This window comes from Canis aureus, chromosome 19 (assembly GCF_053574225.1).
Source record: "Canis aureus isolate CA01 chromosome 19, VMU_Caureus_v.1.0, whole genome shotgun sequence".
In the NCBI taxonomy this organism is placed as follows: Eukaryota; Metazoa; Chordata; class Mammalia; order Carnivora; family Canidae; genus Canis; species Canis aureus.
The window spans coordinates 54,899,531-54,913,711 of record NC_135629.1 but is presented as its reverse complement, the minus strand read 5'-3'; the positions used below and the strand labels follow the sequence as shown (position 1 = coordinate 54,913,711).

The window sequence follows — 14,181 nt, the reverse complement described above, 5'->3', positions numbered from 1 at the left end:
AGCACGGGGGTCCATTCTGGGGAGAGGGGCTGGAGAGATCAATGGGGTCAATTCTGCTTTCAGAGTTCCGCCTGGTGTGCCTCAGTTTACCCTCTTCCCGAGCGGGCCCAGCGGAGAGATATCAGGGATTTGGTTTCGTAATCCCTTTCTACTTGACCTCCCTCCCCTCTTTAGGCAATAAAGTCCTCGTTTTCCCCAGACTTGCAGAAGAGCCAACCCTACGCCTTCCAGCCCTCCATCTGCCCGCCCGCTCACTTCACATTCCCCGCTCGGTCGCAGAAACCGAAGATCGAGCAGCGGTGCTTTCTCCCTGGAACCCGACATCCCGCCCGCGAGCCTTGCGTTCGGTCCCACTCAGACTGCGAAACGGAAGATCAACCTGCGGCGCGGCTGCAAGGTCGGCTTCCTATTGGCCGGAGCTGCCGGAGCGCCGCCCTCCCGCCCCACCTGGGCGGGGCTTCCGCGTCCACCCGGTGCTGCCTGGAGCCCCCGCAGCCCCGGGCCCGCCCGGCCGCCTTAAAGAGGCCGCAGCCGGATCCAGTCGCCGTGCGAACTGCTCTCTCCAGACCAACCTGGGGATGGACCTCAGTGTCCCAGGCACGAGGGCGGAGGAAGAGCGGGGAGCCGAGCGCTGGAGGCGGGGCACCCGCCTGTCGCGCTCGCTGCACCTGCCGAAAGTCCCGCCCACTCCTTTCGGGCGCAGTTTCTCGAGTCACCGTTAGGGGGAGGGGCGGCCAGACCACTGGGCGAAAAGTAATAACAATAGCTAACATTGATTCCCGGCGTTGCACAACTCAGGACTTTTACTCGCCCCTCGCGTCGTCCTCGCCGAAACCCTATAAGGTAGGTGGGACTGGCTTTCCCACTTTACACACCAAGGAACAGAAGGTTAAACTGTTCCCCCGAGGCCACATGCCCAGAAAGGGGCAAAGCGGGGATTTAACCAGACCTGGAATTCTTACCCGCCGCTCTATACTCTAAAAGTGTTAATTTCCCCTTAACCCTTCCTCTTCACCCCAGAGTTCCCAGGGGGTGGTGGTCTTATTACCACCGTCCTTTATCGGAAGGGACGGCCTTAGGGGCACATTTAGCTCTGCCCAGACAGGTGTGCTCAAACGCACCTGTGGGTCCCAGACCAAAGGGCCCCTTCAGGAGGGTCCCCTCACAGGTGTTTTCTTCACAGGGGGGTCCTTGCGGGTGCCTTACAACATGGGGAATACAGACGTTTTCCCAGAGAAATGCCTGGGAATGCCTCAGATACATCCCTGACAGGTGGGCCTCAATACACACGAGCCTCTGTGTATTGAGGCCCCCGCCCCCCTGAAGCTCCAGTGTGCTTCAATATGAGTGTGCCTCATGCAGATGTTCTCAGGTCTTTTTTTTTTTTCATTTGATCTCAATTCTATGCAGATGTTCCTCATACCAGGCTTATGCCTTCATTTCACAGGTGTGTTTCTCAACAGAAACCCACCCAGGAATACATTATATGGCTCCCCCCGCCCCCCCATAGGTATGTTGTAGTTAAGTACACACCTGTATGGGCATATTTGCATATACCTGGGTCCTATGAGGTGTACTAAAATGCAGTTGTGTCTTGTACGGGTCTTTCCAATACATTTCCCCACAGGGATTCCTCATACTAGTGTTGTTCGTCTCATGGGCGAGCCATGCAGATGCGTTTCCGAGACAAATGTATCCTACATCAGCGTGTCTCAGTTAGGTGTTTGCTATAATGCAGGTGTGCTCTAAACGGCTGTTTTCTACACAGGTATGTTTCCGTTCAGCTATACTCCAAATAGGTGTGATTCAATGCAGATGTCTCCCATAGGGGTTCTTCTCATATATCCACGCAAATGTCTTCCCTACAGGTTGGCTCCTAGGCAGGTGTGTACCACACAGGTGTGTTTTTATTAGGGGCCACCCATTCAGGCCTGCCCCAGACAGGAGTGCCTCATGCACCAGTGTCTCCACGCCCGGTAATGTCTCCACACTAACGCGATCCTACAGATATGCCCGCAATATAGGTGGAAGGGCCGTCGTACACCTGCGCGCTTCCGCGCTTTTTTACTCTTCCGTATTATAGAATTGGGTTCCCGTTACAGGTGCGTCCCTGGCGCGGTCCCACCTCCGCTTGGCTCCGCCCTCCCATCTAGGCTCAGGTGCACAAGCCGGAAGTGCGCTCCCCTCCCAGGTGAGTGACTAAACTTTCCGGGTCACGTGAGCGGGCGGGGCTGGAGGAGCCCGAGCTACCGACGGACGCACCGGGGGTTCGAGCCAGGGACCCGGACCGGGAACCTGAGCCAGGTCGGAGACGCCTGGGCCAGGTAGGGAGGTAGGACGCGCGGCTTGGCCTGCCTCCCCCTACCCCCTCCGGCCCCCTTCCCTTTCCCCAGCCCGGGAACGCGCCGCCTCGAGTTAATCTTTAATCTCTGACCTCTGGCGGCGGGGGCGGGGCGGGACTCCTGGGTGCCCGGGGCGGGTCATCCCTCCCCTCGGCCTGCGCCAGGGTCCGGGCCCGTCCCCCACGCCCCGGCCTTTCTCTTTCTGCCGCCCCAGGTGCCGGGTCGCGGGGACCCCCGGCCCGAGATGCGGTAGAAGCAGCGCGCCCGCGAAGCCCGGTCCCCGGTGCCACCAGCCCGTCGCCCGGCCCATGGCGAGCCCCGGCCTGGGGCTGCTCCTGGCGCTCGGCCTGCCGCTGCTGCCGGCCCGCTGGGGCCGGGCCTGGGGGCAAAGTAGGTACCGGCGGGGGGCGCGCGGGGGTTACCTGGGCCCTGGAGAGGTCAAGAACGCGGAGCGGTCACCGGATACCTTGAGAGGAGGCTACAGGGTCGGGCAGGGGTAGGGATTTCCTTGCACGATTGGAGTTGGTGTAGAATTCCTGAGTTCCCGGGGAAGGTGGACTTGTGAGCCGGGGACAGGAGCCTGTGCACCTGAGTCTCCGTGTGCTGGAGGTGTTTTGGGCGGACTGGGAGCCAGGAGGAGGCCTGCCTGGGTTGACCAGACTGGCCATAGGTGTGGACCCAGCCTTTCAGTCCTATTTCAGTTTCGGGAGCCTGGGGGGAGATGTGAGTCAGACACTCCAGGGAAACGCAGGATCCACCCAGATCCTTAAGGGCCGAGGGAGGGCTGGAGGGGTGGGGTGGGGGGGGGGAAGGGCAGGGTCTGCCGACCAGACAGACACCGTCCATTACAGCAGACCCCAACTCAGCACAAACTGCAAACTACTGGTGGCTGATTACTCACTGCTGGGCTTTGCCGAGTTTGGGGGTGGCTAGAGGAGCAGAAACAACCAGGCCAGCCCCTGCATGCAGGGTACCCACAGTCTCCACCAGAACGGAAGACGGAGAAAGGCAGGGTCCTAACTGAGGGATGCCCAAGGAAGGTGCAGTCGTGCCAAGGTGGGAAGGCTAGATAAGGATTAACTTCTCCTCTCTACTCACCCCCTCCCCACAGCGCTGGACCCCCACGTAAATGAGAACGGCACCATTACAACTTCTGCCCCCGGCTCTGGCTCCAATGGGGCCCTGGTGAGTTGGGGTTATATGTAGGAGGAGGGTCACAGGGATTTATTCAGGTGTCCCACACGTAGCAGGTGAAAGGGCCCAGACTCCCAGAGGTGGCAGGTGCTTGGGAGGGAGATCCCAGGCATGGCAGAGGGGAGCCTGGGAGCCCCAGATGTGATTGATGGGAATCGTGGGGGGCTTTGGCGGGGGGTGGGTGGGTGGAGAGATTAGGAGCTCTGGATGCTTCTCAGGCGAGGGTGGACAACCTGTCCCCTCTCCTGCAGTCTCAGGAGGCCATCACTGCCATCATTGTGGTCTTCTCCCTCCTGGCCGCCGTGCTTCTGGCCGTGGGGCTGGTGCTGCTGCTGCGAAAACTGCGTGAGAAGCGGCAGACACAGGGCACCTACCGGCCCAGCAGCGAGGAGCAGGTGGGTGCCCGCGTGCCGCCGCCCCCCAACCTCAAGCTGCCGCCCGAGGAGCGGCTCATCTGAATGCTGGGGCCTGCTGCAGCCGCCACCACTGCCCAGGACCGCCCGGTGCTCGCTCACATACAGCAGCCGCCACCGAGACAACAGCCTCTGATGGTTCAGGAGGACTTGGGGGGCCATGGGGCACCTGCCTGGCGGGCTCGGTGAAGCATGCCACCTCTGCTTGACTCTGCCTGCAGTTAGGGGTGCCGGGGCTGGGGGCCCGCCTCCGCGCTTGCTGCACCGTCTTCGCTCGGCTGTTTGTCCTGCTGCCGCACAGGCCCGACAAATCCTCTCCTTTCCTTTCAGTTCAACCATGCAGCCGAGGCCCGGGCTCCCCAGGACTCCAAGGAGACAGTGCGGGGCTGCCTGCCCATCTAGGTCCCCTTTTCTATCCATCTCCCTTGCTGTGTGACCTTAGGGGAAGGCTGAGCCCTCTCTGGGCAACCAAACTTACCCAGTGCTTAAGAGTAGAAGGGAAGAAGGTGCTTTAAAGACAGTCCCTGAGGGCTAGGGAGATGTGCTGCTCACATTTTATATATTTACATATATTCAGTAGTGACAGATATTAAAACTTTTTGTTGTTGTTTTTTGAGCTGATGGGGGCAGGAATTAGTCTAGATGGAAGGAACACACTCAGGACTCATAGGCTGTTGAGAGATGAATTGTAAGGTTGCAAGGATCCGAGGGCTGGGAGGGCTTCCTGGAAGGGAGGGGCTTTCAGCTGCACCTTTGAGCCAACTGGAGGCTGCCCCAGGAGGAAGGTAGTGGATGGGCTGTGTTTCTGAGCAGAGAGAGGGGCCCCCGGATAAACTCACCAGGAAAACCAGTTTTGGGTTCTTGTGGCTTTATTGAAGGAAGGACGGGGGTCTCCTCCAGGACCCTGATTCTTAACCTTCAAAACACTTTTTAAGCTCAGCAACTCTGGGCCCGCTCCTAGCCTGGGGCCCCTGCCAGTCGTTGGCAGGTGCAGCAGGGGATCTGAGGGCTCCCGGTGCCCCCTCCGGGAGCTGGGGGTGAACGGGTTCTGCCAGCAGGACCTCAGAAGGCTGGGATCTGGGATTCTCTGGGGAACCGGTATCTGAGGAAGAATCAAGGGGTTGGGAGGTCCGGGTAATATCCATGTTGGGCTTTGTGGGGACCAGAAGTTGGGGGCTTTCTGGAGGGCTGGACTGGGTGGGTGCTGTGGAGAGCTGGGAGCAGGGGCTGTCCTGGGCTCTGGGATCTTCAACTTCCTTGGGGGAAGGGGAGAGATGTAGGATTAGGAGATGGGACTCAGGGTCTCCTTGGCTGCATGTGTCCACAGGACCTGATGAGGACTGGGATGGAAGGATGATTTCTTGGCTGGCCTCCAAGGGTGGCTGGGAAGTAGGGTCCTCTGAGGAGATCATGGCATCTAAAGGCTGGAGGGTGTGCAGAGATGGCAGGTCAGCAGACAAGGACAGGGGCTGAGGCTCTGGTGGTTTCTCATCCTCTGGTTGCCATCTTGGTCCTCCTGGTATGTCAGGCTGGGTAGGGGTGGGGAGATGGGCAAGTTGCTGGCCTTCAGATGCTGGAGTGGCTGGATGGGCTAGTGGGGGAGGACTAGGAGGCTCTCACCAGGCTGAAGCAGCTGTCCGAGTCCCCTCTGTGGCAGCAGTCCAAGCTCTGACTGGGCCGTAGGCTGCTCGTCCTGCTGGCTCCCGTGCTCAGACTGTCCAGAATCTCGCTCAGCAAATCCAGTTCTTCTCCAGACCCCAGGAAACTGCTGTCCAGAGCCTCCTCTGCCCATGGGTCCTGGACATCCTCAGGGCTCAGAGCAGGTGCCCTGGGTAAGGATGGGCCGCCTCACATGTCTGCTCAAGACTCCCCAGTTTTGACTGGACTGCTCTGGAGGTTCTTGAGTTTAGAGACCACCCTCCCCATCAGTCTTGGCCTCCCACTCCCAATAAGGCTCCCTCCCCAGCCATTGAGCCTTACCTCTCCCCCAGGGATTGGGGAGGTCTCTCCTCCAGCCGCCGCCTCCTGCTGGGGCGAATGGGCCGGTTCTGCAAAAGACAGATTCTCGGAGGGCAGGGCCTTAGGAAATACCCAATCAGGTTTCTGGGGGAGGGTGAGTGTTAAGTGGGCACCGGATATTGGGGTAGGTGAACTGTGAGTGAGGTGTCTGAATGAAGACAGAATGGGAGGAGGCCTAGGTGGTAATTCCAGGTGAGAGCATTTGTGGTGGTGGTCCGTGAGGCAGGCATACCTACCTTTCCAAAGTGCTGGGTGATAGGCAGGCGCTGCTGCAGGCGATCTGAGCGGCTGGTGAGGGACGGGGCTCTCAAGGAACCCCCCCTTTGCAGGCCAGAGTCCCCATCCTAGGAAGAGGGTGAGTGAGCCAGGAGGCCCTTCTTCCACTGCCCCGGCCACTGGCCACTGGCCTTACCTTGTACATCAGAAGGCTCTGCATACCCTTCAAGCCGCTCTTGGCCTGCGGAGGAGCCAAAAGAGAATTAGACTCCACAGTGACTTGACCCTGAGCATTTGAGAGCTCAGCTCTCCATCATAGGACAACTGTCTTGCCATCTGTTCACGTTTGGGCCTCACAGAAAGTCACAATTCTCCACTTACCACCTGAGAAGTCCATGCAAACTCACCGCTTGCCTAATACAGAAGGAGTATTCCTAGGGGACGTAACCACTGAATGAAATGGGGAGGGGCAAAAATGGAATGTTGTAAAAATGTATCAGCATTCAAAAGCCAAGCAAGGAATAAATCCTAAGGGACAACTCGAGTAAATCCTAAGGGACACCTCAAAGCTGCAGAAGTTGGCCACAGGAAACTTCTGGGCTTGAGAGAAGAGAAACAAGGGCAGAGGCTGGGACTGTCGTCGTGTCTGAGGACAAAGGATGTTCACCAATGAATCTAGGTTGTCAATTTTAAATAGGGAACCAATGATCCTGACAAAAATGAGTAGGTACGCAGGAGAATAAAAGCAGGAAGACTTGTTAACAGTTTAACTGCTGGTTCAGTTCAGATAAAAAAAAAAAAAGTGCACTTTAAATGTGGGGTTAACATATCATGTCCCCATGAGGGGTTGAAAGGTGCCTTGTCCCCTTGTCTTTGTCACCCCAGTAAGTGGCCTGTCTAGTGTAGCCTCACCGAGCGGTACATGTTTTTGACGGCTGGTTGGGTCTTGGCCTTGACTGAATGCAGGAGGGCACCGCCGCCTTTCTGGGGAGAGAGAATGGGAGGAGAGAGACTTGGTCCCTTGGGGTTCCCCCGGACTCCATCTCCCCTCGTCAGCTGTGTGGTGCAGGACAAGGCCCCCTCCCTCGCCAGGTCTCGATTTCTTGACTTCTGTCTCTAAGTGAGCATAATGATGACGCTCCCTGGGGACCATTAGGAGGCTAAGTTAATCCAATAATAAACACTAAGCAAGTGTTCGGTGTTCCTACCTTTAGGTTGTCTGCCCAGAGCTGGTAGGAGCGAAGAGCACCTGCAAGGAGGAGAGGTGGTCATGGCTGATGGGCTCAGGCTGCGGTGCTGGTGGGGCGGGGGGCTCCGGGCTAGGCACAGAGCTCACCTGAGGATGCCTCACTGCAGGTGATCTCCTGCTCAAAGAGATCTGTGAAGCCCTCTCCTGTGTTCAGCTTCTCCAGTCGCCCTTCGATGAACTGGGGGCCCGGTAAGGGTCAGAAAGGGCTGCCACCCACACATCTGAATTCGAGGACTCAGGGTTCTGCTGGCCCTACAGACTCAGAAGCCATCCCTGGCCCCTCCAGGGGCTCACCCCTAGGACCCAGGAGTCTGGAGCCACCTGGGGCAGCCAGAAGTCCAACCCTCTCCCCGCCGCCCCAGTCAGGACCTGGCAGGGACCAGACCCCGCCCCTCAGAAGGACCCGGAAGTCGGACTCTGACACTCCTGGACCGGCCCCCCTCGTTTCAGTAATCCTGGAAGGAGTCGACCTCACCTTCAGGGACCCGAGAACCCATCCCCGCACAGATGGGCCCTAGAGTCCAGCCCACCTCCCGAGAACCCAGGAGTCCGGCTGCACCTCTCCCCACGCGTCCCTGTGACCCAAGAGCCCCTGCCCCCCTCCTCCCCAGCAAGAGGAGTGAGCGCTCGGGACGCGCCCCATTTAGAGTCCCGCACGCACACCCACCCCGCCCCAGACGCACCACCCTTAGGGACCCAGAGATTTGATCCCACCCCAATCTCCCCAGGGACCTGGGGGGGTAGATCTCATCCCCCCAGGAGTCAGGGGCTCCCATCTTTAGGGACACAGGCGTTCAGTCATGCTGTCTCCACCCGGGGACCTTGAAGGGTGGGACCCTGCCGGGCCCACTCTAGTCCCGCCCAATGGGACCCAGTCGGCTGCCTGTCTAGCTCCGGCTCGCCTCCAAGGACCCAGAATTTTCCGCCCTAGCTGCGCCTCCCAGCCCCGGCTCCGCCCCCAGGGCTCTGGCGCACCTGTTTAAACAGCTGCAGGTGCACAGCGCGCCTGTGGAAGGCCTGGAGGGGCGCTCCCGGCTTCTGGGCCAAGAAGGCTTCTTCACTGAAGGTCACAGGCTGGCCCTAGAAGAAAGACTCGCGATCTGATCTTCCGTGGCTCTCCTGGAGCCCACCTGTCTCCATTATTTTACCCATATGTCTATGTAGCAGACGTTGATTGAGTGCCTACTGTGTGTCTGATCTTGTGCAGGGTGGGGGGGGGCGCAGGGAGGTCTTGGCTTTAACCCTTTGAGGAAGAGGAGGGCGGGACCTGATTCTGGTGCTCACAGGTGACTTCTGGCCGCTGTGGGGAGGACAGATTGTAGTGGGCGAGGGTGGGAGCCCATGAGAGACGACTGAAGGAGATGAAGGGGCTAATCCAGGCAAGCAGTAATGGGGCCCAGCCCCGGGAGGAGACGGAAAAGGGGAGATATTGGCAGATTCAGAATGTGTTGTAAAGGCAGAGCCAACAGAAATGTCCAATGCTCGAATTATAGACCCCTGCTCCCAAGTTTTTATAAAATAGTTGTGAAAAACGGTGGTGGGAAGGCTTGAGAATGGGCAGATCCTGACATTCTGGCTTCATTCAACACTCACCCCGCTGTGGGACTTCTCCAAGCCTTGGCTTCCTCGTATGTAAAATGAGACCATAATGGTATCTATTTCATAATAGGGTTGTGAGCATTCCCTGAGATAATAGTGACAGTAAAACCTAATATTTGTCAAGTGCTCACGATGTGCTAGGCACTCCCCAAACATTTTGCATGTGACCCTTTTGTGCGAGTACTAGGGGGATCCCATTTTACAGATGAGCAAACAGAGGCACGGAGTAAGCGCTCCATAAAGGCTAGGTATCGTCACCATCACCATCATCATCATCATTATTGTTACTATTATTAATCCTTCAGTGGCCCACGAGGCCTCTCCCCTGGCCTCCCCGCTGCTCACCGGGCTGCAGACGAGCGCATCGCGGTACCCCCCGAAGAGCAGGGCCTGGGCTTTGAGGAAGAGACGGGACACCCCTTCCCCCGGCGCCAGCGCAACCTTCCGTAGTCGCAGTCTGAGCAGGGACACCTGGGGAACCAGCGGAGGCTGTGAGCTCTGAGCTGTGAGCCAGCGGGTGTGGGGCCTCAGCGGCCGCGACGCGGCAGGAACACAGAAGGGGTGACACTGACCACATCTGGGGGCAACGCTTGCACGTCGTCGAAGGGCGTCTCCAAGGTATTGGAGTCCACGTTCATCACCACCACTTCCTCCAGGGCTTTCTCTCGCACTCTCTGCGTTGGGGAGTGGGGGTGGGGGCGGCCGCTCAGAGCCCGAGGATCTCTGGCGGGGGCGCTTATTTAGGGGTGCAGGAGGGGGATCCCGGCCGGCGCTGCAACCACTCACCTCGGCGAGACTGGAGTGCACTCCGATGAGGTAGGGCATGGGCGCACTGCGGACGACCGAGGGGACAGGGTCATGCAGGCACCGCCCCAGCGTCCCCAGAATCCCAGGTCCCTTCCCCAGTCCCCGTCCCTCACCAGCAGTAGTCCAGCAGGTGCGGCGGCAGCGTGGGGATCAGCACGTGCTCCCAGTGCATAGGGTACAGGAGGGCGCAGGACGCGTGGACGCACGATGTCAGCTGCGGATACGCGGGGGGGCCGTGGGGTCAAGGCCTGGACCCTCCCCCCATCTCCAGTTTCAAGGACCCTCTTTCGGATGGTGGCTCTCCCGGCTCCATTTCCCACGTCCCCAATCTCCTGTCCCCGTTTCCCCCTCCTCGCCCCTTCCCCACGCAATGCTGGGTAAGAGGTGAAAATCCAAATCCCGTTAGGAATCCTGTGGACACCAAGAATTCGGCAAATGACAGTGTTGGGCGCTGGTGGAGCCAGTACTCCGCAGGGCAGAGGCCCTTAGGGGGCGGAGCTAATATGCAGCCCTCCCGACCGCTCCCCAGGAGGCGGGGCCAGGACTCGGCGCCCTGGGTCCCGCCCCTGGGGATGGAGCCCGCGTGGGTCCCGCACTCCCGACCCCCCAGACCCCAGGCCTCCTCCTAGCGATGCAGCTAGGATTTGCTCCCCAGCCTCGCAGCCCCCAGAGGGGCGGAGCCAGTCTCGTTCCGGCCCCTAGTGGGCGGGGTCTGGACGGAGCCCTGCAGGAGAGGGGGCCCTACAGCCCCGCCCACTCTGAGCCCCCCCAGAAGGGCCCAGCCAGGGTTAGGGACCCAGCCAGGACTTTGCCTCAAGTCCCGCCCGGGGGAATTAGAGCTCGGGATCCGCCCCGTCGCCCCGCCCCGGGACGGCTGGCCCCCCGCCTCACGGTGCTCAGCTTGCTGGCCAAGAGGAGGACCCTTCTCTCCGCCAGGAGCGCGGCGAACAGCCCCACGATGTTCTCGTCGGTCACCGCCACCACCAGCTCCGTCAGGTTCCTCTGAGGACCGGAGAGAAGCGCTGGGCGCGAGGGACCGCAGGATTCGACAGCCCCACTCTGGGTTTCGAAATCTCTCCCCGCCCCCCAGAACCCTCTCCCACGTGTCCACTCACGTTCTCAGGAATGGATGGCAGGCGGCCCGAGTCGGGAGCTACGAAGCAGGAAAGCTGGAGGGGTGGGGGGAGCGATGGGTGGGGGCATCGATCAGCCGGGGGGTCGGCCTCCCCTGGCTGCCCAATCTAACCGGGTCCCCAGTTCTGCTCACCGGCCGGCTGTTCCCAGGGGCAGGGGCCGGGATGCTTTGTGCGCTGGAGAGTGTCACTCCGCTCCCCTGGGAGAGAGTGTAGCTGTGTGGTCAGGGCTGGGGTGCAGCCTCTCTGTCCACCCAAGGGGGGACACCCAGGGGTTGAGGGCTACTCACCAGCTCTATGGAGGCCTGAGTCCCAGGCAGGGGCTGCTGCAGCAGGTTTAGAAGAAGTTCCTCCATCTCAGAGACCTGGGTAGGAGTGGGGTGTCTGAGCCAGAAGGGATTCTGGGGGCCTTGGGGCCGGGGGTGGTGGTGGTGCTGAGTGGTCTGGGAGGAGCTGAGGGTCTTAGGTCAGGCCTGGGGATTCTGAGCCTGGCTGGGGGCTTGGGAGGGTAAGGCTGGGGCTCCCACAGGAATAAGAAGGGGGGCTGGTCTCACTTGATCCTGGGCCAAGAGGTCGCCCACTGTGTTCAGCAGCTTGTAGAACACCTCAAACCAAGGCAGGTGGCTGTGGAGAGAAGACATAGGTTCTACGAAGTACCCCTAGGCCGAGGCCCTTCCCAGCCCCACCCCAGAGCCCCATACCCCACACCTGAGGATGCAGAGGCAACTGTGGGCACCAGCCCGTAGGTGGCAGAAACCAAATCTGCGGGTGCCGCTCAGGTCGGTGAGGGCGAAAGTGAAATGCTGGACAGCCGGGCTGGGAGGCTCCCTGCAGGTGGGAAAGGCTCTTAGAGACCTGAAGGTCCCAGCTTTCTGATCCATGCCCCCCCACCCCCGCACTTCTAGTACTGTGTCCACCAGTCTGTGTTTAGGTTCTCAGTTGTCAGGGTCCCTGGGTGTTTGAATCCTGGGGGTCCCTGAGAGGTCTGAGTCCTTGGGGCCTTGAGTGTCTGTTTCCCTCCGTACCTTTCCACATCAAAAGGGAAGCAGAATTTAGGCACCATCTGCATAGCTTCCTGGAGATGGAGAGAAGCACACGCTGCTTGACCACCCAGGCTGGGCCACAACCCTGGCCAAGACTGTCTCTTCCCCTGGGTGGACTGACTCTGGCTCCAGGGGAGCAAAGAGCCAGCCTGCATACCTGGTCCCTGAAGTCTGGGGGGAACTGCCGCAGGATGGGGGGATCTGCGGGAGAGCGGGCTTCTAAGTCCAGGGTCCCAGATCCATCCTCATGTCCCCGTTCCCACCTGATACCCCCAACTCACCTTCCTGCAGGGAGGCAGGGCAGGCTGCTTCAAAGAACCAATCAAACATGGCAGGTGGACCCCCTCTGTGGGACAGGACATGTGGGACATGGCTTAGTGGGTCCAGGGGCTTGCTTCTGTGTATGTGGTCGTGTCTGCTGCTCTGTATGTGTGTGTGTGACAGGTGCAGCTGTGTGTTTGTGACCTCAATGATTTGTAGCAGTGTATAGGTCGTGTGATGCTGTGCGAACACTAGTGTTGACTGTATGTGCATGACAGAGGTATGGAGCAGAGTGAGAATGCGACTGTGTGTGTGTGCGTGACTTGTGTGTACACACAGATATGCATGTGTACCTGATCACGAGCATGTGACTTGTATTTATGTGTTGCATGACTTGTGTGAGCAGGACTTAGGTGAATGTGCAGGATGTGTGTGTGTGTGTGTGCATGTGTGCATGACTTGTGTGAGCATGCAGATGTGTATGTGTGAGTAGGACTTATGTGACCATGCAGAGGTGTGTGTGTGTGTGTGTGTGTGTGTGTGTGTGACTCTACCCTGAGTCTGCCTGACTGTCCACTGTAGGTGTCGGGGGGGGAGTGTGAGTGTGTGTGACCAAGCCTGTGTGAGGATGAATGACATCCACAGTCTCCTGCGTGGCCGTGAGCGTGGCTGGGTAAATGTGTGTGGATTCCTGTGGTCGTGAGAGCAAGAGCTCCTGCCTGTGTGTCTGTGTGTCGGGCTTCACGGTGCCCCAGGGGCTGACCCCAGATTTCTCATCAGAGGAAGGAGGGCGGCATGCCCTGGTACTTCTGGGACCCCTGGATTCTCAGCCATCCTCCCTTGTCCCCGCCCACCCCTCCACCACCACCCCCCCCACCAGAGGATACTGGGACGTGGACTCAGGGAGAGGGGCAATGAGACCTGAAGAGAGACACAGGGCAGGATGGGGACTGGCTGCAGACATGTACAGTCCCCGATGCGGGAACCCCCGGCACTTCACCCTCATGCTCACATGGTCCCACACAAGCACCGGGCACACGGACCCACACAATCTGTCTCACCACCCCGTCCCCCGCTGATCCCCCCCAAGCCATGTTCCCCATCTCTCTGGCACACCAAGGGGTGCCCACTCAGAGTTACAAACTTAGTCACACAGAGCCGGAAGGAGAAAGAGAAAGAGGGAAGAGGAGCTGCGAGTGGCCGGAGTGTGCCTGAAAGTCCAGTTCACACCGCGGGCCTGCTGAAAGGCCGGCCCCAGTCCCGGCCACCTGTCCCCGCCGGGGCCTGCCCCAGCCCAGCACCCCTCGGCCCCAGCCCAGGCCTGCTCTGGGAATCCTGGTCCAGAGAGCAGGGGAGGGCGCAGCTCTTACTCAGCTTTGGATCCCATGGTCCCTGCAGGGCCGCCGCTGGCGGTGGGGCCCTTGCCCCAGGGGTCCCCGGGGCCTGTGCTTGCGCAGGGCTGGGCCCCGAGCCCGCTCGGCTTCCTGTGTGGCCGAGAGAGGAAGTTTGACGGGTGACGTCCCAGGAGGGAGGCCCCCGCCCCCACCCCTGTGAGAGACCCAGGCGTCCTGCCTCCTAGCCTTCTGAGGATGGGTGGGATGGGCGGCAGGCTCAGAGGCTAGACCCCCGGCACCGTCCTGCCGGGCCAGGGCACCTCTGGGGCCCTGTCATCACACCCAAGCCCCCTTGCCTCTGGGGCAGCCAAAGATTCAGAATTTGCCTAAAATGCCTCCTCTGCACAACTCGTCCTTCCTTTGGTCCCTCTGTAGGGGCCATTCCCTGTAGGGCCACCAGAGGGAGCCAGGCTGGACAGTGGACGCCAGGGAGCCAGGGAGGTGGGCAGACAGCAGTCAGTACACAGGAACAGACAGACAGACAGACACATACAGAGCCAGGAAGTGACTG

At 59.8% G+C, this 14,181-nt stretch overlaps 2 protein-coding genes across 7 annotated transcripts; one reads left to right on the top strand and one right to left on the bottom strand.

The window, feature by feature from the left end:
* The first annotated feature begins 463 nt into the window (after positions 1-463).
* On the top strand, positions 464-7,378 carry CRB3 (crumbs cell polarity complex component 3). Of its 5 annotated transcripts, XM_077860273.1 has the most exons (9): positions 464-843; positions 1,448-1,510; positions 1,628-1,768; positions 1,869-1,976; positions 2,103-2,191; positions 2,557-2,732; positions 3,454-3,527; positions 3,788-3,931; positions 4,280-7,378. In XM_077860273.1, the coding sequence occupies exons 6-9, from the start codon at positions 2,651-2,653 to the stop codon at positions 4,349-4,351; spliced, it is 372 nt and encodes a 123-aa protein (XP_077716399.1). In that variant the 5' UTR covers positions 464-843; positions 1,448-1,510; positions 1,628-1,768; positions 1,869-1,976; positions 2,103-2,191; positions 2,557-2,650; the 3' UTR covers positions 4,352-7,378. The 5 variants fall into 5 exon arrangements, with proteins under 5 accessions (XP_077716399.1, XP_077716398.1, XP_077716397.1 ...); XM_077860272.1 differs by lacking the exons at positions 1,628-1,768; positions 1,869-1,976; XM_077860271.1 differs by lacking the exons at positions 1,448-1,510; positions 1,628-1,768; positions 1,869-1,976.
* On the bottom strand, positions 4,801-13,802 carry DENND1C (DENN domain containing 1C). 2 transcript variants are annotated; one of them, XM_077860230.1, is made up of 23 exons: positions 13,647-13,802; positions 12,297-12,361; positions 12,173-12,216; positions 11,998-12,047; positions 11,681-11,800; positions 11,527-11,596; positions 11,263-11,337; positions 11,107-11,172; positions 10,955-11,008; positions 10,731-10,841; positions 9,953-10,053; positions 9,819-9,864; positions 9,605-9,706; positions 9,378-9,503; positions 8,409-8,513; positions 7,521-7,611; positions 7,393-7,433; positions 7,097-7,168; positions 6,381-6,425; positions 6,205-6,312; positions 5,930-5,997; positions 5,570-5,777; positions 4,801-5,478 (listed from the first exon to the last, which is right to left on the bottom strand). In XM_077860230.1, the coding sequence occupies exons 1-23, from the start codon at positions 13,661-13,663 to the stop codon at positions 4,861-4,863; spliced, it is 2,403 nt and encodes an 800-aa protein (XP_077716356.1). In that variant the 5' UTR covers positions 13,664-13,802; the 3' UTR covers positions 4,801-4,860. The 2 variants fall into 2 exon arrangements, with proteins under 2 accessions (XP_077716356.1, XP_077716357.1); XM_077860231.1 differs by having other exon boundaries at positions 4,801-5,373.
* Positions 13,803-14,181: the final 379 nt, after the last annotated feature.